Here is a 26,015-nt window from a genome sequence, read left to right on the forward strand (position 1 = left end):
CATATTTGTGGCAACCTTTGAGGCATGAGTGCAGAACAGTAATACATACAAACTCATGAAATAAGTGGGAGAGCTGTTTGTTATTTTCTTGTATATACCTATTTTCTTCCTTTGAATAAAATGATTTCCTTTGAATAAAATTAACGTTCGCGCTGCATTACTGCACTGTGAAAAGAATAAAAGATAAACAGAAATTCACCACAAAATAAGACGTAAAAGATCTGGAAGGTAAATAGGGGAATGGTGTAGTCTGTGTACTTGGGAATAAAAAGATAAACGAATGAAAATATCTGACATGATAATAAAGTCGAAGTGATTTAATGTACTGTAGTACCCGTGGCATGATAAACAACAACAGGACAACCATAAACGATCATTGGCCGTATGAGGGCCATGTAGCAAATTACCTTCACTCTGGGGTCAAGCCGACTGCTAAAAAACAGTCGTTTCGTCAGAGCGAAGGCTCCTCTGGCCCTGGTCAGAGCAGCATTTATATGTCTGTCGAAATATAAATACTGATCTAACCAGATACCGAGGTACTTCACTACACTTTTGCTAGCTAATGGCTGCCCGTGAAGATCAACGATGACCATCTTGCGCCAATTCTTACACGTATCCCTCGTGGCCCCAGCCAACGGAGTCCGGAACAGAATTGTCTCTGACTTCTGGACATTTATTTTCAGTTTCCAGTCGTCGCAATATCGCTGAATCTTGTCGAAATCACGCTGCAAGAGAATTCTAATAACCTCAACCTTTCGGGCCGTTCTGTACGCAATTAGATCATCGGCGTACGCAATTGCCTTTGTAAGACTACCTATCAGATCGCTGGTGTAAATGCTGAAGAGAATTGGCGAATTCACCGCTCCCTGTTGAAGACCATTTTTAATTGAGAATGTTGTGGTAGAAGTTACATTGCCACTTTTGACAACAAACTTTCTACTGTTAAGCATATCATAAAGTATATACAACAATGGCTTGCTAATGCCAAGTCTCTAACCATACGGTGTCAAAGGCCTTTTCCAAATCAACCAGGACAGCACCTGTGCATTGTTGTTTTGATTTATTCCATTGGATATCAGAAACGAGTTTAGACGCAGCATGAATTGTGTCATGACCCGCCTTGAACCCGAACTGATTATCCGGAATTATTTTGTTGTCCGCAGCCCACTTAGTCAGAGCCCTATTAATGATTTTTTCGAAAACTTTGCTGATGCTCGGAAGAAGACTTATCGACCGAAGATTTGACGGGTTGGAGTTGTCCTTTCCCTTTTTCGGGAGAGGATAAACCACAGCGGTCTTCCAATGCATTGGATAATATGCATTATTCAGTGCATTATTGAAGAGCGTGGTGTAAATGTCAATTGCTTCCATCGGTAAATGTCTTAGTACAACGTTGGATATACCATCGACACCTGCTGACATTTTTTGTTTTTTATTGAATTAAAGATGAGCTGAAGCTCAACCTTCGTCACTAACAAGGGACTTGGTCCCGTTTGCTCGGCGATTATGGCATTTGCCAAGGAATCGTCATTGAACCGCATGAAACCGCGGTTCTCAGATCGCCAATGTGTGATATCATTACGGAGGTAAAAGTGATTAAGTAGGGCTCTGTTTTCCAGGTCGTGGTTGGGGCGAATGCTAACATTCATCTTGTACACTTGCTGGAAAGCAGCTCCAACCGCCTCCACTTTTTCCTTCGGATCTTCAATTATGTAAAAGTCATCGACAAAGATGGCTTTTTCTGGATCTATTTGCGCTGTCCTGAGTACGTCTTTGTTCTCTTCGGTTCTTTGGAGTTTCAGAGTGGAAAGGTCATTGTCGTTCTTTTTCCTGAATATTTTGTTGATTTTAGGGAACATACTAGGGTCACTTAATTAATTAACTGACCGAATCTTGCGGTCCCAGTACTTGTTAATTGATAACCTGTAGTTCTCCTTAATCAACAGATTGACATTTTTTATTGACGACTTCAGTGTCCTAACCTATAAGTCGTGTGGGTCTGTAAGTCGTCTGTACAAGTTTTTGAGTCTTGGCAGTAAGCCACTCTTGTGCCTTTGCAGTGCGTCAATAGTCGCATTTCTGTATGCGTCCATTTGGTCCCGTTCTTTGTACTTTGGTATTGTCTGTTCCATCGTTCGTTTTATTGTTTCGTTCATCTGTTGTAAGTGTTGGTCAATTTCTGTATTTGTCAGGTTTCTGTTGTTTGGTGGGGCTATGTCACTCAAACGAAGTTCTCTCGCTAAGGCGTTGGTGAAACGAGGCCAACGCATCTTACTGTAATTGTAAGAGTGCGTTGCAACGTATTCTTCCAATTCCACGCGTTCGTTCGGAATCTGCATTACAGCAGCCAGTCCGCAGTGATCACTGTCGTACTCGACTGTCTTGAAGCAGTTTCGAGGGTGATTACCCACTTTGTCTGTAACTGTCAGTCTGGTGTCGTACAGCAAAAGATCCAGAAAGGAGCCACTTCTTGGATACGATGGCTTTTCAGTAGCCAGCAGGTCGACACCATATTCAACGCTGTAAAGATTCATCAAATTAAAAAGATGGTTACCTCTGGGATTATTATGTTGATTTCCCCAATCTTCATGTTTTGCGTTCAAATCACCGGCCAAGATGAAATAGTTTTCTTCCAAGCTCAGTTTAAGTTCCCTAAAAACAATCCCGAGTCCAACGCAATAACCATCATGCCACGGGTACTACTTTCATTTCTTTTGCTAACAGAATATTTTTGCTACGCACATAAACAACACCAACACAGATATTTATGCTTCTACAGCGCTATTTGTTGCAAAATAGCATATCTACTGTATGGAGGGGCAAAAGATCTTTTCCAATATCATATCAACGGCCGCGGACGAATTCCCGAAATGGAATCAACGGTGGAGTCTACGCAATTCCAGTAAGGTTGAACTACTAAGTGAACACTTTATAAGGCTTCTACGACATATTTGGAGTATAGGCCTTTAATGAGCGGTTTATCCGGCTCCCAGTCCTTGCAGTTATACTAAGAATCTGGCCCTCCAGGTTGGGGGTAGTTGCGAAGCACCAACAAGCCTCTGATACTGATGGATTTACCGTTGAGAACCTACGCAAACAAATTTCGGATCTGTACGTGGAATTTTAGGTCCGTTAACAGACCACGTGCGGCCGAACAATTAGCGGAAGCCCTAAACTGCTGAAAGGCACATATTACCGCCATCCAAGAAGTGTGATGGGATGGATCGAGCAGACGCATACTAAAAAAACTACGGTGACTTCTACCGAGAACAAAGACAGTGTCTATTTGGGTGTGGATTTTTTGTTGGAAAGAGAAGACATCTTTAGAATGGTACAATCCGGAGATACAGCCTGCACGACACCACTTCCGATAACGGATTCAGGCTGATCGATTTCGCTGCGAAACGTTCTGGTAGCTAGTACGCAGTTCACACATCTTGATATCCACAAGGGGACATGTAAATCTCCTGATGAATCAACTGTCAACCAGATTGACCACATTGGGATCGACGCACGACACTTATCCAGTTTACAAGATGTCCAAACATTCCGAGGGGCCAACATTGACTCGGACCACTACCTCGTTGTAGCCAAGGTACGTTTACGCATATCCCGATCAAAGCCAAAACAAGGAAGTATTGTGAGAAGATTTGACGTTAGACGGCTGCAATCGCAAAAGACTGCCATGTCCTTTTCCGAACGAGTCTCTAATAACCACTTAAGAAGTCCTATGCTGCCTGAGAATTTTTTATCTTACAACAATAATATTTTAGTTTATTCTTTAATTTCTCAAACACACAGTGTATAGAGTTAGGCTCCCTAAGTACCAACACAAATCTTTTATCATTTAATATTTAGTTATAAGATTAAGTTAAGACAATTGTAATATAAGAATAGTTCAATAAAGATAAATGTAAATGTAATGAGCACACACAGTTTGTTTTTGTTTATCAAGGTTTTCTTATTGCATTGTGAAAAGTATTAGTAAGCAAATAAGATTTAAATTTGAATAAAAGTATTTACGTTGATTATAAATTGAGAAATATTACAATAAAATATCACAAAACCAAAGAAATATTTTGTTTTACACTTTGATTGCACCTTAATATTAAAGATTTTTTCTCAATTTTGGAAAAAATGTGCGCCAAAACAATAAAATGCATCTGACGATGAGTTTCAGGAGCTGCAATTATGTACATATATACTTTTTTTAAAGCAATTTATTTTATTTTGTATTTCTCTTATCGTATCTCAATGCTTTATTAAAAAAAAGATATTGTTGAAATATAATAAAATATAAATTGTGTTTTTGAATTTGGTTTAGTAGACCAAAAAATTGTTATCATTTAATTTATTTTTAAGGAGCCCTTATGACAGATATTTCAATAAAACTTTTTGGATTCAATAAATAAAATCTTGAAGATTTTTTTTGAATTTATAACACACAATATGTATATAACATATTTAATAAAATATTGCGGCTTTGCAAATACCAAAATAATACGCCCTAAAGGGTGCCAATGATTTAAAGGTCCAAAATTTTCATTAAAAAAACTCAAATAGAGTGAGATGGGAAAAGTAAGATCAAATCACTTTTTGTTTGAAACGTTTTTAGATGAAACTCAATTAAGTTTCACAAGATACATGTGTATCTATATATGTATATAGATAAAATGTATCCAAGGACTCCCTTTAGAAATAATACCTACTTATATTTTAAAATTCAAAAATGTTTCTGTAAAATATGTTTTTCTTCAAAAATTTAAATGGATTTGTTAAATTTTTGAATGTATACAATTTAATTAAATATATTCTTTAAAGCGTTAAAAGAAAAAAGTATTTTTAATTTAATTATAAATCTAAAATTTTTATATTGAATTTAAAAATAAAATAGTTAGGTAAAATTTTACCACTTAATGTGGGTTATTGGCATAAACAGTTATTTAGAGCTTATTAATACACGTTTTATATTTGATTTCAGTACAAAAAAAATGATGACGTATTTTAGAGATATCGAATTTAGAAAAAAAATGAGTGTTCATCAATCTAAAAAAACAATAATATTTTTGATTATAAAAGAATTATTAAGACAGTGTAAAAGCTTGTTCAGAACAAAACAATAAGTTCTTAAGAAAACGGTTCTATGGAGGTACCCTTCTGGAGTATAACAGAAGTATTTTTATTCAATTGAAAGAAGACGAGTTAAGAACAAAATTTTTGAGAATATTTCAGAAAAATATATCGGTTCGTTTTTGAGAAAATGCTAATTTTAGATTTTTGACCAACAACAATTTTATTGGGGGTTATGTTATTTTAAGTATTTAAAGCAAAATTTAAAGAAGAGGCTTTGATGCGACCCACAATCGTTTTCGTGTTTTGTTAAAAAAGTTATTTATTAAATGATTCTAAAAAATTAAAAATAACCAACAATATTTTGCATATGTAAAATAGTTTGATTTGAAAATCTGTTTTTGTTACCGAGATTTTTAGTTGTTAACCGATTATTACCAATTTTAGTAGCATTTGCGTACATTGTAGATTTTAATTTTTTATAAATAAACTGACCGTTGTATTTTAAAAAGAATATTCTCTATGAGATAAAATATGTTTGAAGCCAATATTTTTAATTTTTGAAAAGATATTTGAGTCGAAAACCAATGTTTACCAACTTTTATGTTTTGGTACAAAAAAGTACCTGCGAACATTCTGTTATATATGTAAGTGTAAATTCTATTTAATTTTATGGTTTTTCTTGTTTATGCTTATTATTTATTTCATATTCTTTTTGTTAATATATTTTCAATTTTGTGTCAGTGCTGTCGTAGGAAGGGTGCAGTAAGGGGAGTAAAATTAATAAAATAAAGTGATTTAATACAAAATATTGAATAAAGGCAACCCAGAAGATTTAAGGAACACTTACGAAACGTTTGGAAAAGAATGAAATACGTTTTTTATTTGCATTCCAAAAACAAAAAGACCAAAAGAGCCTAACAAAATATCTTATAACTTTGAGTATTGTTTTGTTAAGGTTTTTATTTTTTTATAAAAAAAAAACTGTCAATTCGACTTTTCTCAAAATTTTACAAGATATTAAGAACGCTATTCTTCATTGTGCAAAATTGTTTTGGAGATAAAATAATTTTTTGTTTGAAAAATGTTCAAGGTGACATTTTGTCACCTTGACGTTAATTGGAATTTTTCCCAAAAATGGTATCGCATTATATATAATATAAAATTTAATTCAAGTCATTCGCGTTATTGGTTCGTGAGATATTTAGGGTTAACCAAAAATGTCAACTTTCTTTAAATTGCTATGGTAAAAAAAACCACCCACTTAATTTTTCTCTCTAATTATCTTTTATTTCAGATATAGCGACCTTGAAACGTCGAGAAATGTCAAAATTTTCAATTCAGCAAATTGGACCGATTACAATAACTTCATATGGAAAGTTAAAAATTGCTAACGCGAATCTGCTATTAACCCTTAATTTCCAAGTTTGAACTTAATCGACCCAATGGTTTAGGTTGTAGCGGCTAGAACAGACACACAGACTGACGGAATCGGGGGACTCACTTGTTTCGACTTTTGCACCATTGTAATGGCATGTTTGATTAAAAGTTAAAATGTAGTTTTCAAAATTTTAGAAGTATCGCTCTATTTTTCATTTTTTCATAATTGCAAAGATATCATATTTTATTAGTATGATTTAAACAAATGTTTTTACTAACATTAAAAGTGTATATTTATTTGCTTCTTAACAATTTATGAAATATGACCCTATCTGGGTCTCCTAAGATACGAGTAATAAGACACTATATAACGTCAATAAATACATAATATTAAATGCAAAACATTATCCGAAATAAAAGTATTAACAACGTTGAGTCACGAAATACTTCTGGCTGTCCTTTACAGAATTGCATTAAGGGGGTATTCTGGTCTAGAGACATGAATTTTAGGTAATTTTTGAGGTGCTGTAGAAAAAAGCAAGCAACAATTTTACCATCAATTTTTTTATAGATTATTTATTCACATTAGAAGCATACCTACAAAAAAAATAAAAAAGTAAAAAAAAAATAAAAATTCCGTTAGTTAACAGTGGAGTGGTGCGTCTCAAAAATTTGGTGCGTGACCATACCCACGATTTTAACTCTCCTAGAAATCTGAAATCAAAAACTAAAAAAGATTATTAATCTACAATAATGTCGCAATGTCGGGAACTACGAAAAAGTTACAACCATTTATTTTTACAAAATGGCGACTGCCTAAAAAAAAAGAAAAAAATTACCACTCTTTTGTACATTCTTTGATTTGTTAAAAATAGTAAAAATGAAAATTTGGGGATGGCCGTAGTTCCGGACCTAGACAAGTCCTTAAAGAAGACTCTCTTAAAATTTCAAGTAAATCGGTTCGTCAGAACCTGAGAAATCGTGGGTATCAGACTCAAAAAGACAGTTCTGAGAAAAACGCGTTTAAAGTACCCCATTATGTCTTTTGTTCTATATTAGTTGCAGGCCAACCAATTTGGATGGCTGCTCAGCAAAATACTTATTTCTCCGAAAATAATTTGAATTTGGGAAAATCCTCTCGTAGACATATTCCTAAATAGTTAAACTATGAAAATATGAACAAAAAAATCGATTTTTTTTATTTCTAGACCAGAATACCCCCTTAAAGGAACAATTTTAAACGAAATTTTGAAAAACACAGCTTTTACATATAAAGACGACACATCAATTACTGTTAGTTACATACATCTGAAATGTACTTGTTACAACTTCACAATTTTGGTTTAAGTTTCAATGCTACCAACGCCAAGATTATGCATATTTATGCAAGAGAAGGCAATTAGTATTTTTTCCAAAACCGAAAATGTCTGACTTCGCGAAAAAGTGAATCTATTAAATTAATCAAACCTATCAAAGACATCGGAGTAAAAATAGATGAATGAACACATTAATAGGGCTGATTATTAGGACTGCTATGTTTGCATTATTATATATTAACCGATATTAAAAAAAATGTCTACTTACTTGTTGAATCTCGGTTAAGATTTTAAGGATAATACCTCGAAAACGCACACATACATATAAACTTATTTGTCTTCGAAGGAGAATTCCAAAGATCATCAACATTTCTTGAGGGTGGAATATGTATATTTATGAATACTATGGAGATTTAAAATTTTAGCAGCCACTTTCATGTAGTGTCTTGAAATACCGATGATTAAACCACAACTTAGCTATACTATACCATTAATTCTGAACCAGCTTCCTTAAAATCTTTAAGATATTTGCAAAATATCCTTTTAAATTAATTTTAAGCGCCATGTATTGAAAATAAAATTTAAAAGAATGTTAATTAATACTTATTTTATTTCTTATATAATTATTATTAATATATTAATTGATATTTACACTTAGATCAAATTAAAAATCCAAGAAACTCAAAATACTTTGAAGTTTCAACCATTTCCACCGGCAAGTATAAGCTTCGTGAATAACATTTGAAATATGATTAGGAATACAAATTTAAATCTGAATTTATATCAGTGCTCCAAAATCAATGGCTTAAAGATTACAAAAATGTGCGAATTTTTCATGAAAAATTTCATGAAAAGAAAGGAAATCGTACCTTTGACAGGCATTTGGCACATATAGTCTACTATTTTTAATAATATGTTCCTTTTAACCATAAATAAAATATCCATTTATTTTTCTTGAAATCTACTAATTTTATATCCAATTAAAATCTCTATACAATATATGTACATATGTTATGTACATACCAAAACACAAAACTTGAAGGCTCACTTGTAATGAGAATTAATTAAAAACCTTTCCAAACAATAATCGCTTAGATATCTTTTTTAGTGGTCTAGTGCGCCCGCTATATGCAAATACCATCCCCAAGCCAAACGGATACTCGTACTGTAGTTTTATGGAAAATGTTTAAGTTTGTCGGCACACACCTTTCTAATGTGTGGTATAGCCAGATGGGGCCTTAAAGGGGGTCCACCGTGTGGTCCAGCTGAATACCTCAGGCACAAATCGGGCAGAATAGAACAAATCAGCATCAACCAGCAGATCTTAGACATTTTTCACATTGCGTTCATAGCGAGTCTGTTTTGTATTTGTCTGTGCTAAAAACAAAAACAAATAAGAATCGCGTTCAAGATCGCCTTATGTGGACACAGCGAGTGGTGGCGGTGGCGGTCGTGTCGGCGTTGATGTTGGTTACGAATTTATAGAAGTTTTTCAAAGCACCGAGATTACATACTCAGTTCATTCTGGTCACTCATAGTGTAAGGTTCAACCGCTGTTGAGGAGCAAAGAAACAACGGAAAGTCTGCTTGTTTTTGATTATGAAAATAAAAGATTAATTTACATTCATTTTTACAATCACAAGAACTTAAGGATTTCAGAACCTCAAATTTACCTTATTTAACATATTGATCGTCACCTATAGTTGATCCCTAACACGGGTCACATTTCAAGTGCATTATTACTTTTTCAACAATGTTTCTCTCTCTGTCAACTGAAAGTCACAAAAGAAAACTAAATTTTTAAAATAAAAAATAACATTATATTTAAGCAACAAAATGAAGGAAGAAGATTTGGCGTTGGCTCGTGCTATTGTAGCAGATTCCAAACAATCATCTCCTGGGGCATCTCCAACGCCATTAAGAAGAACCAGAGTAGCCGAACTGATTGATAAGACAAAACAATTTCGGTGAGTGCATGATTTACGTATTATACCATTTTAGTTTATAATGTGCCATTACTATAAATATTTACATAAATAAGTACACATTTTGTTTAATATTTGAATACATCACATCAGCTGCTATTTTTTCTGATGTCCAACATTTCAGTATATGTACATATTTATGTATACAATATAAGTGCTCATTTCTATATCCTATATAATATATTGTAGTACTTGAGTTTTTGATTGGGACACTATTTCGATGCCTGTATAATAAAGATAGTTGACAGATTTCAAGCAGTTGTCAGTTGAATTTATAATTCTTATATTTTGAAATTTTACTTTGAAATGTAAGTATTTGGTCAATTTACATTTTTTTAGAATTGAATTTGTTCATTGGCGGATTTGATGATTTTTTAAAAAAAAGGCCACAAAATATATCTATATTACGTAAGGAATATTCTACATGTTATGGTTCAAAGAGATGCAGACGTTTATGAATTATATAGTGTGTGTTCTATATTTAATTTAAATAAAGGTTGTCTTTCTAGGAGGAAATTTTCTAAAAAATTATAAATTAAGGAGCAAACATAAATGAATTCATGTAATATAGTTATTGAGTAAGACTATGTAATTGAAATAATTTTAATATCCCCTTCTGCTTGGTAAAAGCTTCAAATAAAATCAATGATTGCAGCTCAGTTCAATATTTAATTAAATAAGTTCATAGGATGATTACACTTATGATGAGTAACGAACAGTTTGAGTAAGGTCTTGCGATGTTCATTCTTCTTCAAAATAAAACAATACAAAATCATTTCTTTGCTTTATACATATACAATTCATACATTACGAAGAGATGAATAAACATGAAGTGGCCTCGATTGGACTACAATTTTCGAGGTATTTTATAATCAAAATATCCTTGTACTTTGTACCTATCTCGTAAAGAAAAGATCATTTCGACATTAGATTCTAATCAAATGATCAATACCTTGGTTTTTACATAAAGGGTCTTTGAGAAAGATAAAAGATAACCCAAAGCTTCCTCGAAGTTTTCAACTCTGGCCAAGGCAGCACTCATATGTCTGTCGAAATGTAATTAATTCCACCAAATTTGTTTAAAAGGGAACAAAATTAAAAGAAATTCTGTTTATTAAGCTTAGTACAGAAGATTCTTCAAGACTTTCTGACGATAAAATACCTGACTATTTTTGTCAGATTGTCCTTTGACAATTACATGACAATGAAGTTTTTGATAGTAAAGTCAAAAAAATTTTTATGTCAAGACGATAGTGGGCAGGTTCAGACGACATAAGGGACTTAAATGCTAGGCAAGTTTCTAGTATCTGATTGGCCAGGTACCAAATAATTACCTTCCAATTAAGGCAACTTTAATGGAAGTTAGTCAAGAAAAATCTCCCTAACTATTAAGTCAAGCCTACTTCTATCAAAAAGACAGTTGATCATGTTTTTTCATTCGACTAAAAGCTGAACTTTATTACTCTATAATATATTTATTTTCTGCACAACTTTATTAAATGCTTTCTGTAAAAAGGTTCCTTGTCAATTTGGAAAAGAAATAACTAATATTTCTTTACAATACAAAATTTAAATCGTGATTGACTTGTAAGGAATGTTTTATACACAATCATTTTGTTAGCACTTTTTGTACTATGAAAAGTAGAGGTTTGCGAAGCAAAGTTCTAGATTTAAAGTGCATGACACTTGAAAAACTATAACTAGTTGCCTTGGTCAAAATTTACGTTCAAATAACGAAGTTGACTGCAAATGAAGTCCATTATGTTGCTTGAACCTGCCTAGTAAGATATTTGGGTCGTTTTTTCACTTACAATAATGTCAGATCTGACAATCGGACTAAGCTTTATTGACAAATAAAGAAAGAAGCTATTTAACCATATAATTAACAAACTTGAAAAAGAACGAACTACTATTTTTCAGAAATAACAAAATAAACAGAAGCTGGTTTTGATGAATGCGTTATTAACCTAAAAATTAAAAAAAGCTGTGATGCGACCCACACAGAGAACTTCCCACCCCTTTTGTCGATTTATCTTGCTAAAAATTTAACAGAATGTTCATAACAATTTTAATTTTCAATTTTCTCTTTGTTACTTTATAATACTTAAGTAGAAAACCATTTCGACAGTTTTTACAGGGTTTCGTGTTTTTTTTTAAAAAGTTGTCAGTTAATTTTTTTCTAAGAAATTAAGTAAAAATTACCAACAATATTTTGCATATGATTTGATTTCAAAACTATTTTAATTAATCAGATTTGCAGTTGAAAAACAATTTCAACCAATATTAGTAGCATTTTTTAAAAGTTTTTATTTCATATGTTAACAAATACAGTTTGGTTTTTCCTTAGAAAATTTAGGACGGAATGAAATCATTTAAAAGTTAATACCTTCATTTATTCACAAGATATCGGGAATCAAACATCAATTTTGCGTATTATATTTGTAAATCTTAATTTGTATGAAAAAACTGTCTATCGGATTTTTATTCAAAATTTAATGAATGACGAAAACAATATTTTTATAAGATGGAATTAAGTTGAAGCTAATATCTTTAATTTTTGAAAAATATGCTTAAGTCGAAAATCTCTTTTTACCAATTTTAGTAATTTTTTTCGGGTTTTTATTTTCGATTTTGAAAAAAAAATTACCAGATATTACTTTATTTTTCTTAGTATATAATTACTTTGGAGATAAAATTTTTGTTTGTTTGTAAAACATTCGGTTGCCATTTGATTCAAGATTTAACGTTATTGGTTCGTGAGATATTTCGTTTTAACCAAAATTTTCCCCTTTTGCTATGCTTTGCTACTCAACTTTTTGAGAGTGCTTTTGCGTACAACAAATGTCCATATCTCTACTGGTTCTTGAGATACAGATACCGAAAAAAGCTTCCCGAACGTACGAACACACACACGCACAGACATCTCTTTAAAATCCTTTTATTTAGATTCTAGGGACCTTGAAAAGTCGAGAACTGTCAACATTTTACATTCGACATATCTGACTGATTACAATAACTTCCTATGGGAAGTTAAAAAAAGATTAGTCACTTTAAAAATTTCATTATAATGCACCTCTCTATCATACAGCTAAATTTTGTATCTTAGCACTTATCATAAAATTAAATAAAAAGTACGCACGAGAAAACGAATTTAATCGGTTTCGCACCAACCTCAAGGCCTGTTCAGTATTCCAATGTAACATTTTGCATAGCATAGCATAGCATACACGTATCCAAAATTTGTCTGAAATTCTTCTTGCTTTTGCACAGATCAATGTTTTCACTAGATTAGTGGAAGTTCTTAGTTATTATATACAGAATAAAGACTACAAATGCCCACTCAATAACAACCGCTGATTTATCTAAGAGACATTTCATCATCTAGTCTTGTGCACTTCACTGGAAATAGTTTGAGTTCAACAAACAAACAACTTTTGGCGCCATGTGGAAACTTACTTTGCACATTTTCGAGATGAAACTCTGAATATTTACGTAAAAGTACTCGTAAATACCTTTTTCTTCAAAAAAAAATGTCTAACCAGCGGAAAATTGTGTACCTGTACAGATGTATCTACTGTGCTTTCTTTTATGATTTCCTTATGGATGTCGAAATCAACGAAAAATTTCATTTGCAAGAAGAACTAAAAACAAACAAAAAGGTTAAACAAAATTGAAAAATTTGTTTTCGAAAACGGAACAATTAATAAAGCGGTTTTTGTCAACAAACGGCTTAGTAATGCTATAAGCTTTAAAGGATAATTCAAATATTTTTATGAACATGTACATTTTTAACGGAGCTTATTTATATTTTTGTTTTAATATTTTGAGTGTCTTTGAGCGAAGTTATTAAAGAAACAATTTTAGGAAATTTTTAATATTTCCCCGAAACCCTCCATTGGGTTTTAAGGAACCCAAACAAATTTGAAAAAAGTGTAGATGTATTTCATGTATTTGTTTTACTTGTTTAGTTGTGCCCAAAGATCTTTGTTTGGCTATGATAGAAAAACTCCAATTTTCAATTCGTGTTGTAAAATATTTCATCTTTAAGTTATTTTTATGCGAATTCTCAGTATGTATTATCATAGTTAGTAATAGTTCATCTAAAATTGAATTCTGTTTTTCTTTGCGTTAATCTATGGTTAAATAAAATTACTAGAATTTTACATTCGAGAAAATACACACAGCCATAATTTTGTCCGAATAGTTCTAAAAGATTAAAATCATTAAAAGCGACTTGTTCAAATAATTGAATATTTTTTTTTCTTTCTACACCTCAGAATCTTCAGAAAGTAGTTAGCTTATAGCAAGCGTCAACCTACGATCAAAGGCTCATTATAAGTGCATGTGTTAGTTGTTAGTAAGAAAATAATACAATTATAGCCTAATACACGCACAAAATATAAAACATAATGAAGATTTAACATTTAAAATTAACTAATAAAATAATATAAAGGACACAAAAATAAAAAAAATTAAGACGTTTACGATAGTGAAGCACTGGTTCTAAACAATGATTTTAACTCCACGTTATTTAGATTTAAATCTGTCGATGAACTTGTGAAGTTATATAAAATGCTCATTCGACTTAAAGCCTCATTCTTCTCATATAGTAAGTTTTATGAAATTTAATCAAATGTACGCAGCTCATGAGATGCGCCTCGGTTATTCAAATGTATACAAGATAGTAAATGAGAAGCATCAGTTTCACCATTAATGAGTTTATGAAGAAATATTTAGTCACGCCTTTGATGGAGGGATTGCATTCGAAGAAGATGAATACGATGTACACAGAGAAGCAGATCATCCCAAGGAAGTCCCTTTAGGCCTTTAGGACAAAGCGAATAAAATTATGGTGAATTGATTCAATACGTTTTCTATGAATTTCATCATAGAGAGTCCATATAGCATATTCAAGATAAGGACTAACATGCCAATTGTACAAAGAAAGAGACTCCTTTGCCCAGCGTTTTATAAAACCAAGCATAGAACGTGCCTTATTGACAATAAAATTAATGTGATGGGTAAATTCTAAGTTGGAACAGAAATGAACACCTAAATCTTTGCAGGTGAAGACGCGACAGAGTTCTTGCTGTGATTAACAATAATAAAATATACTAATGATTCGTATTTTAATAAAAGTTATCGTCTGGCATTTTAAAAGGTTAAGGGCAAGGCTATTTTCCCCACACCAAAATGTGAAACTATCAATGTCGACCTGTACAAGAATACGACCATCAGTGGACTTTATTATTTTTAAAATCTTCATGTCATAAGCAAAAATGAGAACTTCACTTGAGCACACATGACCTTACGTCGTTAATAGACAGGATGAACAGAAAATGGCCAATATGGCTTCCCTAGGGAACACCAAATTGAGTGACAAAAGGTTTTAAAGACAATTTCTAAATTTTACATCATGGGGTCTGATTTAAAAATATGATTTGATCCAAGCTAAGAAAATAGTGGAGCTTTAAGTTTAATTAAAATAATTCTGTGGCTTAGTTGGTGAAAAAATAGAAAGAAAGGTCAGTGTATATACAAAGTCAACTTCAGGACCCTGTTCTAAAGCGTTTGATCATATGTTTGAGAATGTTGATCTTTTTAAAACCATGTAGCTGTTTGCAAATAAGATTCTTGCTAAAAAATGCTACACTTTCACAAACAACTTGTTCAAACAATTTAGGAATGCAAGAAAGCTTTGTAATGGGCCTGTAGTTTGTTATATCCGCCTTTTTATCTTTCTTGGAAATTGGTGTGAGAAATGGCTTTTTCCATATACTTGGAAATTTTCCTGTTTTTAGAGAAAGTTTATTTATTTTTGTGATCTTTGAATATTAATTTTGTAAAATTGTGTACGATTTTCGTCGCCTGGATAAACTATTGTCGTATGTTACATTCGAAAATCCGACGGTGGATTTTTTTGCAAATTACATGATAAAAAAAAAACAGAGTAAAACCTTTTTCTTAAAAAAAAGTTAAAAAATTATTTTGATAGGTACTTTCAATAAAAAAAAACTTAAACTTTTAATTCTTAAAAAAGTGAATAAACATTCAATTCAATACATAAAATATATATTTTATGGTTTTAACGAAAAAATTAAAAAAAAATTACATTTAGTTCACAGCAAAATTCAATTTTTAGTCTTTAAAAAAAAATATTTTTAATTTATAATTCAGGTATCAGTAAAAAAAAAAAGATCCAACCCCTTTCTTCGTTTACGCAAAACGCGCATAAAAAAAAGATATGCATTTGTTTGCAACGGACCAAACTTTGTTTTTGTATTCATTTGCAAACAAAATGACAAATGAGAAGAGAAAAGTTTCTAGAAAGAAAAAAACTATGCAAGAGCTTTCTTAGCTTTATTTTTAAAAGCTCTTGTCTGTTAAGGCTTGTCTGTTAAGAGAAAAAATGTTTCATTTTTTCCTGCAGGGAAATTATCTGTGCTTTAATTGTTTAAAAACTAGGTTTACCGATTTTAACCCTAGAAAGATAATCTACGTCTGGCGCGGGGAAAAATTGTTATATCTTTTCAATTATAAGCCGTATTACACTAGTTTTTTATGTTTGCTCAGGACTAGGTCAGAGCTTGCATGGTGCATCTTAAAATTCACGCTGAAGATGCATTAGGGCCAGTAATGACTATGTAATACGTCTGGGAGACGTATGATTATCTTTTATGAAACTTTTGTGCACTGAACAAAAGTATATGGGGAAAAAACTTTTTTTCTCAAAAATTACTAAAACTATTTTTTATAGTTAGCTTACCCCTCAATGAACTAATTTACCAAATATTAAGACTCAAAGTCAATTCAAGGGATTTGTTAAAAAATAAAGAATTTTGTTCGTTCTGTTTTCAAAGGTGGGTCAGATTTTTTATAAATTTTGCTCAAATTTTACTTCTTTTGTACTTAATTATTGATTCATTTTACTTAAAATAACCCAAATAAAATTAATTAAAATACAAAATAATGATGAAAAATCAATGCTCATCTTTAAACGCGCTTAATAAGTGCCATACGTCTCTGAGACGTATGATTATCTTTCACGCACTAAAAAATATGATTATCTTTCTAGGGTCAAGGCATAGTTTTTAAAATCCTTTTGATTCATTAGTAATATTATTAATGTCACGTTAGGAAAATTTATTTTTTTAAAAGTCGAATTAGAGTCACTTGGCTTGGTGTTTCAATATTTGTTAAATATTTTTCGATGACACTATGCACACAGTCAACTTCCTTCAAACTAGAATGCCCCGGCTCAGAAAACTTTTGTATGAATTCTTCAACCGAATCCTGATGGTCATGAATAAATTGAAGGATGGCAGTTGAAGTGATTGTGTTCCTTTTTTGTGGAACACATGAATCACTCCGCATGCTAAAAGAATTTGCAGTAAGAACATCACATACGACAATTGTTTACCGAACGAAAAAATGACAGATTTTGTATGAGAAAATTGTTGTATGTTTTTATTTTGTCGTATGCGCAGTATTTTAACTACTGAAACGATTAGAACCTATACACATACGATAAAACGCAAGTTGGTTATCTCGGAAACTAGGACAGATATCAAAATATCGATACCACAGGTTTGTAGAGAAAAATTGAGATAACAAAACTGCATTCAAATCTCAAAACCTCAATTTTGCACAATAGACAATAGTTTATCCAGGCGACGTTTTATAAAAAAAACGAAAACGTTTTTGATTCAAATACACAGCATTTTACCAAATTTACTAAAAGGGCACAAACAACTACACAATTTTTAAACTAAATTTCATGCATTGAATTAATAAAAAAAGTTATTTTCTTTTTGTGCATTGATTTGTTTAGCTGTGACTTAGCTTAATAGTGATTACCATTGTACAAAATTACCATTGCTATCCAATCATTTTTACTTGACTGAAGTAAACAGTGTCTAAAATTTAATTTTCAAAGCATACAGCAATATGATAAAATACAAATATTTACTTTTTAAAACTTAGTTCGAAAATAATATTCTTTGAATGGGTTGATAAAAGTATGTATATATTACACAAGAACCTTTCATGTTTGGAAAAGGCTCAAACAAGGAAAAGCTATGTTTTTAAATAAATACTACTTAGTAGTTATGTACTAAAACATGATATAATATAACTTCAACCAACACTAGCTGCAGCAATATTTTCAATTAAACGTTCGTTACGATGATGCCTTACATTTAAGTTTAAATTATGTCAACTCTTCCTTCGATTGTTTAGCGATTCATTATCTTAATGTGCAAATATTAAACTAATATCATGACACTTCAGATAATTTGACAAGTCCCAAATATCAGCTACAGCACCTGGAAACTATGAAATGAATGAGCCTGTGTAAGTCAATATAAATTTCCAAATATAACAGCGCCACCTATATAATCAGGATATTAACTTCTTATTTCGTGTTTTAATCTTTCTTACCGACATCAGCTGTGTGAAAACATGATGTGTACCATTGTACACATATAACAATGTGTGTACTAATAAAGTGAAATTGACAGTTCTGAAACTGATGGGATAAAGTGAAAGTTTTTTAAATTATTTTTAATGAAATGCGCTCGGCAAACATTTGTTGTTTTTCAATTCTATCTGATATTAAAAGTGTTACTAAGTAGTTATTCTCCAGCTTCATCAAATTAGAAACTTATTATTGAAGTGCGGACTCTGATATGGTTTCCCATTAAGAAGGTCTTGTGATTAAAGAGTTGATGAAACTACGATTTTGTGAGTGATCAACTTAAACATATTTGTGATTTAATTTATTAAAATAGATATAGTTAGAGTCAAAAGAGCGAAAATAATAATAAAAGTTCGTTTGTATTATATCAATCGGTATGGCGTAGTAGCTTCTTGTAAAAAAGATAAAATCAAAATATACTTTTTTCACAGGGGTGTAATATTGCACTTTAAACTATCGTTATCACATCACTAATGGTTTTATCAGTTGACTTTTTCCTGTATTTGATATGAAAGGCAAAATTGTTGGCAGGAACGTTGTAAAGTATTCATTGTTTATTGTTTTAAAAAACAATTGAGAAACATATTGTCAAGCTAAAACATAAAAATGTCACAACAAAATTTAACATTGAACGGGAATGCAAATGTGGCTAAGAGTGCTGACTCAGTTGATGTCGAAGCCATGAGAGAATGGTGGTAAGTTTTAACAATTTTTTTATTGAGAAATATTTGATTTTCACTTGGATTTTTGTAAAATAATTGACTATTTATGTAATGCAGCAAAAACAAACTGATTATAGTTTCGTTCGCCATCAAAGAGACATGACAATTAAATACATATACATAAATACGATATATAATAAATAATAAAGAAATCGACATTAGTGACCACATGCTATACAGTTGAATTAGACTGTATGCAAAAATGTTTGTTGAATCAATCATTTAAATATAAGTCCAGTCGAGCGTTGCCGCCAACAAAAAAGTAGAACGAACCTTTTTGAAATGAGAATGGATAAAAATATATAGGAACAAGGACTACCGATTGTCTAAAAACACGACCTATACAAATTATTAGGTAGAACCGTGTTTACCAACAAACGGACATTTTTATGTCCTAAACAAAGAGATTTGGCTAAAATGGACGAACACAACCTAAGAAGAACAATGCAAATGAAAAGAAAACAAAAGCGAAGTATTTTATAATGACTTACAGTCCCTGGCCATATTATTAGATGCACTGCAGAATTTTTATAATTATTAGATTATACGCAATGTTTTCAACGTTAAAGAATGGATGTATGGTTACATTTGTATGTAAGATGGAGCTCCATGCCACACAGCCCGGTTCATAAAAACTTATTTGCGTGAAGAAAACATCTGGCCGGGAAATAGCCCTGATATGAGCCCAATTGAAAACGTGTGAGAGCTGATGAAGAGGGAAGTAGGTAAAGATGCGGTCACTTATTGAACGAGTAATTCACGTGTGGAATCAGTACCCACAAATGCAGGAAACAGTAAAATCATGCATTGACAGTATGCCGCGCAGAATTGTGGTTCTTATTAAAGCAAAAGGAGGTTCAACAAAATATTTTAAAAAAATTATAAAAATAACAACAAAAACCTTAAAATATTAATTTTAAAAAAATAATCTTTAAAGATGTTTATATTCTGCATACAAAATAATTTAAATGCATTACAATATTCGAGAACCTGACTAAAATAGCTGGAAATTAAGATTTTGCATAAAATCTAAAGTGCATCTAATAATATGTCCAGGGACTGTACAATATTTGGAAAGGAATAAAACTGTTTCTACAATTTCTATTGTCTGTTAAGCCTAGTACATACTTCCTCGTGAAGTGAACGTTCGCCAGTGGAGAAAGTGAACTTTTGACATTGCTCACTGGTACACACTTGTGAGTACACGTTGTGAACATTTGACTTCAGCTTCACCAACAGTTCCCGTACATTTTGCACGTGAATTGCCCGTGAACGAAAACTCTCCACTTTGTTCTCCACTCAGCTTCACGGACAAGTTCACGGGTGAACCAAAAACTGAAATTTCTATGGGTTCACGAGATGGTTCACAAGTATGTACTAGGCTTTAGGGGTATGAATGTCGGGCCCAAAATAAATATTACATGACTCTTCTTGATCTTATTGTTGATGAAATAAGTAAATCTGAACTATCCTATCTAGTACTACGACATCATCTTTTAAAAAGTGGAATTAATGTTAAGTGCATGTTGGATAAACAAATTGTTATTTAATACAATCTTAGATGATTGGAATAAACTAACACAAAAAAAAAACAAAGGAAGAAAGGTTTTTGAAATATACTGTCTAAAACGCATGGTTTTCAATTGATTATTTTATAGTAATGTTGAACTAAGACATCCAGCATTGTGTATCTCAATTTTGGGCACTAGACGCATAATTATTATTCCCATTTACTTAAATCAAATTGCAAAAAGTTGAACACAATATTGCAATTGAGTATTGGTCTTATTACAACCTTTGTTTTCACATATTGCTTAAAACATGGTTTACACCTTATTGTATATACGAAAAATTATATGGCTTTCAAAAAACATATATTTCAATTGAAGGCAATGGACAAAATGGGTAGCTGACCCTCATTTTTTGGGGACCTGCATTGCTGCGACTGTTTCCTAAGATAAGGTTTACTGTACTAATGACAATAATTTTAAGTATTTTACCTAATCATTGAGTGCAATACGTATTCGGAAGACAACTCGACCTCGTAAACCAATTTGAGTCGATGTATTTCCTCGATATGTTTGCACTTTCTTAAAACGTTGGTAGTTGCGCGTTTTGTAGATATCCTTTATATGAGAACTTGGCAGCAATTTAATTGTCAGACGACAATCTGCACTTCAAAATCTTGACAAATTATACATTTTGGTTGACACAATGAGCCGCCGTCGTCTTGTTGAAACCTCAGCTCCTGCACATCATGATTGTTCAATTAATGAACCAATATCACTTTTAAAGGAGTACTGAACAATTATTCCACCAACCCATAAAACACACCAAATAGTCAGTTTTTTTGTATGTAACTGTGTCTCAGCACTTGAGTTTCCTATTATTTAATTGTTTTTATCATCAGAACAGTACTTGATTTCAGCGATCTTCATAAATTCTCCATATTTTCCACATTTCATCTTTTTCATTCTGAAGTCAATTGTCCTTCGAAAGTATTTATGAGACCTTCGGTTCCTTACTGCAAAAAAAGAAAAAAAAAACTCGAATGTATTTTGTACCTTTTATTAAATGCACAAACAGCCTATAATAATATAATAATTTTACTGTAAATGTTTAAGAAGCTAACGAGACATTATCAATTCTTAACCTGCTTACCTACAAATATTGAATCTTACTTAAACAAATGTAACTACGGTCAAGTTATTCCCTAGTCAATAATAAATAAACTTTTGTTCTTGCATTTATTCACTGTCCCCTCGATGCGTGGACACAAGTGGAAAAATACATTAATATAAAAATCCGAAAGAAAAAACTTTTAAATTATCATAAAGGTACTTTTTCAGTGGGTTGCAGTTGCGCAATCCCTGCAATGGGAGTTGAGAAATCAAAAGCCATATATGCTTTTTTGTGCAGTAGAACTCGATTATTTATGAAAATTCTTTTTTTTTTTTAAATTTAATATGAGCTTAAATTTTCTTATATTTGTTTATAATGTTTTAATAAAATTGCTAAAGTCCATTTATTCAGGGCTGAAAAACCGTTTCTATACAAATTTTAAATAGGTCAAATTGCTCTATAAAATTCAACACATTCCACTTGCAGCTGTCTTAAAACGAATTAATGTCAGTCAGTATAACGTTGAATAAAAAATAAATGTTCAGCTTCAAAATTTAAGAATACCTACAAATTCCATTCCGTTTTTCGACATACTCGTAGTTGAAGTGAAAGAAATTTTGTAAGAGAAAAATGTGTCTATTTAGTTGAAACAGAGTGTACTTCCGAGAGCTCTTGCACATAATATTAAAAAGTCCGACTTGTTCAGTCAGACCAAACGCTTCGCAGCATGATTTAGTTTGCAATCGTTACTAATCGCCGTCGAACGTGTTTCTATAATAAACAATATAAGCTCTTTGAAGCTCTGCCGATGACGGACAAGTCAACTCGCGGCTAGTTGTACTCTTTTGGCCCGATTTGATTTACCGTGACCAACATCTAATCCACCAAGTCGCGGATTCAGTGAAGTAGCAAAAATTATGTAATGCGGTGTCTTTTGGGGGCAAAGAATAGATAAAAATCCACGTTTTATAAGCTTTTGTATAGGCTTAGAACTTTCCCTCGCTGTAAACTCTTTGTAGTTTAATGCCAGATTCGTTTTTGTTGCTGTATTTATTGTAAAGTGTACTTTGTTTACGAAAAAAAAGTTGACACATTTATCCATATCGCATAGGCTACCTTCAACATAAACAAAAGTGCAACACTTTCGCTTTCATTGCAATATCGGCTTTCATATCGTTTTATTCATGTTATTTATTTTCCTTTTTAAAAAAGTTGATTTTTTCTTATTAATAATGCTCAATGCTAAATGGAAACTCGAGCAACGTACTTCGACTATGTCGAGCGAAAACTTTCAAAAATACGATGTGCTCGTCTACCTGCTGCCAAGTTGTTACGTTGTTTTTGATGTGTGTTGCATATGAAATACCGGTTTATTGAAAAGTTTCAAAATATTATTTATAGTAAAATTGTTTTAAATAAAAGTGTTATTGATTTGTTTCTAATATATCTTTATTCAATTGCTAAAAGCCAATTCACAATAACAAACAAAGTGTAGATAAAAGTTTTTTTATTCAGTTCTTAGATGGTTTAAGCTTTTCAAAATGGTGACAAAATTGATCCTGTCGATGTAGAATTGCAAAACATTGCGTTGCCACGGTGTGTTTTGTATGAATAGTAGTTTATTGTTGATAAACATATTTTAATATTCATATGTACATATAATGTTTGTGTTAATCGGAAAAAAACTTGACAACTAAGCTAAATGGATAAACTTTTAATGACATGGATATAACAAGTTTTAGTTCATATTAGTTTATGATAATTTCGTGACCGTAATTTGTTGACGTGAGATAGCTCAGTTTGGGGTCAGGGCATTTTTTTTGTTTTTAAATCGGCACAGCCAGCGTGGCCATTCAAAATGTTATTCATCCGATATTTTATTAATAACAATGTGTGTGTTTCTTGACATTGTTGTTTATACGTTTTTCCCACAAAATAAATTATATAATAAGTGCTGACTGTAGTACCCGTGGCATGATGGTTAGTGCGTTGGACTGTCATGCGATAGGTCTTGGGTCTGATCTTGCCTGTGCCACCTACAGTTTTATTCACGGGGAATGCCTCTTGCGAGGAATTGACAAATTCTCCAAGAGTTATTCTTGTCATGAAAAAGTGCTTTCTCAAATTATCTGTTCGGATTCGGCTTAAAAAACTGTAGGTCCCCTCAATCCCTGCAATTACTCGCACTCATGAATGGTTGAGAGTTGTAAGTCACTAGGCCCTGGTTCTCTACGGGCTGTTGCCCCACCTAATTTATTTATTAATAAGTTATGATTATGACTATTTGAGTTCCAGTTTAGAGTACCTACAAGGATAGCTATTGAAAATGTGTATTTTTTTATAAAATAGTTTCTTTTCTACTATTTCTTAAAACGTTTAAATGCAGATTTGTAATATTTCTTTGCTAGTTACACAAGAGTACAATAGCATCTAGCTTTCAGATTTCGATTAAGAAATTTTAAAAAACATCTAAGGTTAAGTATGCATGCGAATTTTTGGAAATTTGTATGAACCTTTATTGTAAGTTTGTCAATTGTTTTTTAATATTTTTTTCCAAACTTAATCATTTTTTTTTTAAATTGCCCTACCTCCTTATTGGGGAGGGGGGGATAAAGACCCACCATCCAATAGTAAAAAAAATACTTGTTTTTGACCTCTCTACAAAATGGTATCACTTTGTTGCGCCTAAGTACTCTCCTCGATAATTTGGATGTAATCAACTGTTTTGAAAAATGACATGATCCATGGCTGGTACAGGTACCTGTAGTCTAAATTTAGTATTTATTAGCGAAATTTGTTCATACTTGCAACACATGTTGGTTTTTATCTACATAAGACTTATTTTTATATAATAATAGTACCCGTGTTTCATATTTATTTCTCTATCAATTTCTATTATTATCAATCTTGCTGAAATAAGCTTTTAGTTTTAAATTTTGAAAAATAATATTTTTACTCACTTTCAAGTTTATTATTAGCTTTTTATCAAATTATCTCTTACTCACTTACTTTTTTAATTAGATTTAAACTGGCAATTAAATACAAAATATAATTACAATTCAAATACTTCAATGTAATTAAGACTTAAATAATACTTGCTGACTTGCTGAAATAAACTAAGTTTACAAATTTTGAAAAAAATAAAATTTGTACTCACTTTAAAGTTTATTATTTTGGTTTTTATCAAATTATCCAAAAATAAAATAAAAAAAAATATTACAAAATTAAATACTTACTTTTTTAATTAGATTTAACCTCGCACCGAAATACAAAATGTAATTACAATTCAAATACTTTTATGTAATTAAGACTTAAATACTTGTATTTGTATTCGAAATTTGTAATTGCATTGTAATTACTTACTTAAGGTAGCGCTACAGTCCTGTGTGAACTAGGGCCTTACCCAACAAACTTCTCCATCTAGCTCGGTCCCTAGCTAGATGCTTCCAGTTTCGCGGGTAAGGTCACTTTCCACTTGTGCGTGCCACCTGATCAGCGGTCTTCCTCTACTGCGCTGTCCTGTAGGTGTGGATTCGAAGGCTTTCCGGGCCGGAGCATTGGTTTCTATGCGCTCTACATGACCCAGTCATCATAGTCGTTGGACTTTTACCCTTGTGGCTAAGTCTACGACGCTGAACAGCCCGTACAGTTCGTCGTTGCATCTTCTCCTCCACTCCCCTTCGATGCACACGGGACCGTAGATCACACGAAGAACTTTTCTCTCGAAACTACCCAAGGTGCTTTCATCCGCTTTTGTCATAGTCCATGCTTCTGCACCGTATACCAGGACGGGGATGATAAGGGTCTTATATAGCGACACTTTGGTCTTTCGAGAGAGAACTTTTACACTCAATTGCTTTCTTAGCCCAAAGATACAGTGGTTACCAAGAGTTATTCTTCGTTTGATTTTGTTTTCTGCGTTTACAGCGGAGCATAGGTAGACGAAGTCCTTGACACCCTCAAAGTTGCGTCTGTCGATGGTGACTTTTTTACCAAGACGTCGGTGTTTTAGGTCCTTTTTTGACGACAGCATGTACTTTGTTTTGCCCTCATTAACCGTTAAACCCATTCTTGTCGCCTCTGCCTTAATACTCACAAAACCCCCTTTGACATCACGCTGAGTTCTTCCGATTATGTCAATGCCATTAGCATATGCTAGTAATTGGACAGACTTTTGAAAGATAGTGCCTCTGTGAGTTCTGCACTATTCTTTTAAATACGATGTTGAAAAAATTGCATGACAGCGCATCACCTTGTCTGAAACCTTTTTTGACATCGAAAGGTTCTGTTAAGTTGTTTCGAACCTTTATGGAGCAGCGTGAAATCTCCATTATCATCCTGCTTAAATGGACGAGTTTGGTATGCATGCCAAAAGTAGACATGGCTCTATACAGCTCGTCCCTGTAGATGCTGTTATATGCGGCCTTGAAATCGATGAAAAGAT

The 26,015-nt window shown here is 32.2% G+C and overlaps 1 protein-coding gene across 8 annotated transcripts in view; it reads left to right on the top strand.

The window, feature by feature from the left end:
- The first annotated feature begins 9,312 nt into the window (after positions 1 to 9,312).
- The window catches only part of LOC129952606 (NAD kinase-like), a 35,102-nt gene continuing 18,399 nt past the window's right edge, over positions 9,313 to 26,015 (top strand). The window contains exons 1-2 of one of the 8 annotated variants that reach the window (XM_056065285.1): positions 18,292 to 18,493; positions 18,659 to 18,922. In XM_056065285.1, the coding sequence (XP_055921260.1) occupies positions 18,834 to 18,922 (89 nt within the window). In that variant the 5' untranslated portion in view covers positions 18,292 to 18,493; positions 18,659 to 18,833. Of the gene's footprint in view, positions 9,734 to 18,291; positions 18,494 to 18,658; positions 18,923 to 22,323; positions 22,491 to 23,073; positions 23,168 to 26,015 lie in introns of those variants that run through there. The other 7 variants (XM_056065284.1, XM_056065281.1, XM_056065282.1 and 4 more) reach the window with 7 other exon arrangements.

This window comes from Eupeodes corollae, chromosome 3 (genome assembly GCF_945859685.1).
Source record: "Eupeodes corollae chromosome 3, idEupCoro1.1, whole genome shotgun sequence".
NCBI classification, from domain to species: Eukaryota; Metazoa; Arthropoda; class Insecta; order Diptera; family Syrphidae; genus Eupeodes; species Eupeodes corollae.